The sequence below is a fragment of the Macadamia integrifolia genome, chromosome 9, assembly GCF_013358625.1.
Source record: "Macadamia integrifolia cultivar HAES 741 chromosome 9, SCU_Mint_v3, whole genome shotgun sequence".
Classification (NCBI taxonomy): domain Eukaryota; kingdom Viridiplantae; phylum Streptophyta; class Magnoliopsida; order Proteales; family Proteaceae; genus Macadamia; species Macadamia integrifolia.
Window position 1 is genome coordinate 16,686,987 of NC_056565.1, and position 2,448 is coordinate 16,689,434.

General features: G+C 36.2%; 1 protein-coding gene across 1 annotated transcript in view; it reads right to left on the bottom strand.

Moving 5' to 3' along the window:
* Window positions 1-2,429, bottom strand: part of LOC122089376 — a 16,525-nt gene extending 14,096 nt beyond the window's left edge. The window contains exon 1 of the mRNA XM_042659053.1: window positions 1,950-2,429. Within this exon, the coding sequence (XP_042514987.1) occupies window positions 1,950-2,166 (217 nt within the window). The 5' untranslated portion in view covers window positions 2,167-2,429. The remainder of the gene's footprint in view (window positions 1-1,949) is intronic.
* Window positions 2,430-2,448: the final 19 nt, after the last annotated feature.

Here is a 2,448-nt window from a genome sequence, read left to right on the forward strand (position 1 = left end):
GGGGGGGGGGGGGGGGACAACAATTATGTACCTTTGGTTACAAGAACTTGACCACTAAAAAAGGCCCCATAGGAATGTAGGAACCTCATGAGCATTGGTATCAAGTTACAGAAACATTTTTGCACTAGAAAAAATTCTACACGCTCGGGACAAAAAACCACAATAATGACATGTACAAAGAAACCACATTACCCAACCAACACCAGATTATGAATGAAAAGTAAATCAGAACACAATGTTAGAAAGCTTTTGCAAAAGGGATTGTTTTCAGAAATCACAAATATCAAAACCAATGACTCCCCCCAAGCCCTTTGCCAGGACCACACAGTTATATGCCAAATATAAACAGCCGTTAAGCAAGCAGTTGCCAAAATTGCAGCCTTGTAAAGTGCACAAGATGCAAAGGAAACTACACATACCATGGAGGAAAGGAAACATCCTAATCTGACGCAGAAAATAGAAAGTCCCCACCGTTAATGCTATCTGATTATTCAACTACGTTCAAGCCACAAGAATACTAGACTCCATTTACCAAATAACCAAAACACATTCAGTCAATCATCCTTAAAACTCAGTCATCTGATCAAAATAGAGGAATACCACTCAATCAGCAGCATCCAGTTGACTAGACGCCCTCATTGCTGAAGCAACTATGGACTAGTTTATCCCAAAAGTCAGAAGGAAGAAAACTAAAAGACAAAACAAGAACTGCAAATAAACTGACTCAAAAACCTTGCCCAAGATATAGGTTTGCAATTAAAAGCCATTTTAGACATCCGTCACCAGTTGCTAAAGGAAAACAATATTAATCACTAAAAATGAAAAAAGAAATAAATAAATCATTCTAGATTACACAATCCCCCTCCCCACAGCCATAAATAGTATATCAAATATATTTCATTCACTTCGAAGTTGAATAAAAAAAGAAAAATAAAAGACCAAGTCGGATGGCCCTCAAAATGTCAACCAAATTATCTGATCAAAATATTAGAATAACACTCAATCAGTGGTTTAAGAGACTAATCAACCTAACTACTGAAGCAACAAAAAACTAGATCAACTCAACAGTCAAAATAAAGAAATCTGAAACCCAAAGCAGGGACTGAGCAAAGAACTGAAGTTCTACCACTTAGATAGGTCGGAATAGTACACTAGCTTAAGTCTGGACCAATATGTATAACAAAAATAATAACAATCACAAAAGGTGAATTAGAACGCAAAAAGGATACAACTGCAGTTCTGAATTACCCAATCCCCTCCGCCCAACTATAATTATTACGTAGAAAAAAATTCCATACACTTAGAGAAAATTAAATAATAAATAAATAAAAAGGCCAAGCCAAATGTTCCTCAAATTGTCAACGAAACCCTCCAAAATAAAAACCCTGAACACAACGAAAATATTATATATAGAAATGCGGTTCCAGATTACCCAGTCCCTCCACACATCTGTAATTAATGTATGATATGTTTTTCTTATAGGGGGGAAATGAATAATAAAAAAATATATATATATTGGATCCAGCAATACGGTTCTCCACTTAAAAACCAAACCCTGCAAAACTAGATCTAATAAGAAAGCCCCTTTTTAGGAAGATATTCAATTTAAAATTTCTCCAGATGTACTTCAATGCACCAATTTCTCAAAACCAAACGAAATACATAAATGCTAAAACAGATTACCAAACGAAACCCAATTATCCACTAATATTAGAGATCTAATCCACCCAAAAATTTTCTTTCGAAATATATTCATACACAGAGACACATGTAAGCACCAGAATCCCATATCAGTAATTAACTCACAAACCCTAGAATCAACAACTTCAAAACCCCACCAAAACAAAACAAAAGATCCATCCATTTCAAACAATGCCATTACCGACAAACCATTAAATCAACAAATTAAACCTAAAAGACCCAAAGCAAGAGTAGAACCAAAACCTCACCTTTCCAGTTCCGATCCAGATCTCCTCGATCCCCATACCGTAAGAAAGGCGGCAACCAGAAAAGCCCAGATAACAAAACAGCGAACCCAAATAGCAGAACAATAACACATTTTAGCCGAACAAATTTTGGGATCTGACAGTGATTCCCTGCATTTTCCTCCAAAATTTCAACACTCGACGTAGAAGCGAGAGATTGCTCTTCTTCAACTTTCCCCATTGAGAAGGAAATGAACCCTCTTCAATCCCCATTCTCATCTTTTCGCCCTGAATCCGCAGACAACGCCTCCATTGCTGTCCCTTGCAGGAGAGAGAGAGAGAGAGAGAGAAGACAACAAATAAAGAGAGAAGAAGATTTAAGAGAGAGAACCCATCTGAATATTTCTTCTTACATTAACACTTAATGATGACTAGGGCTTAGGAAAGATGGAAGTAACTGCAAATCAGAAATCACTAATTTTTTAGCTTTTTGGGTTTTTTTTTTTTTTTTTTTTTTTTTTTT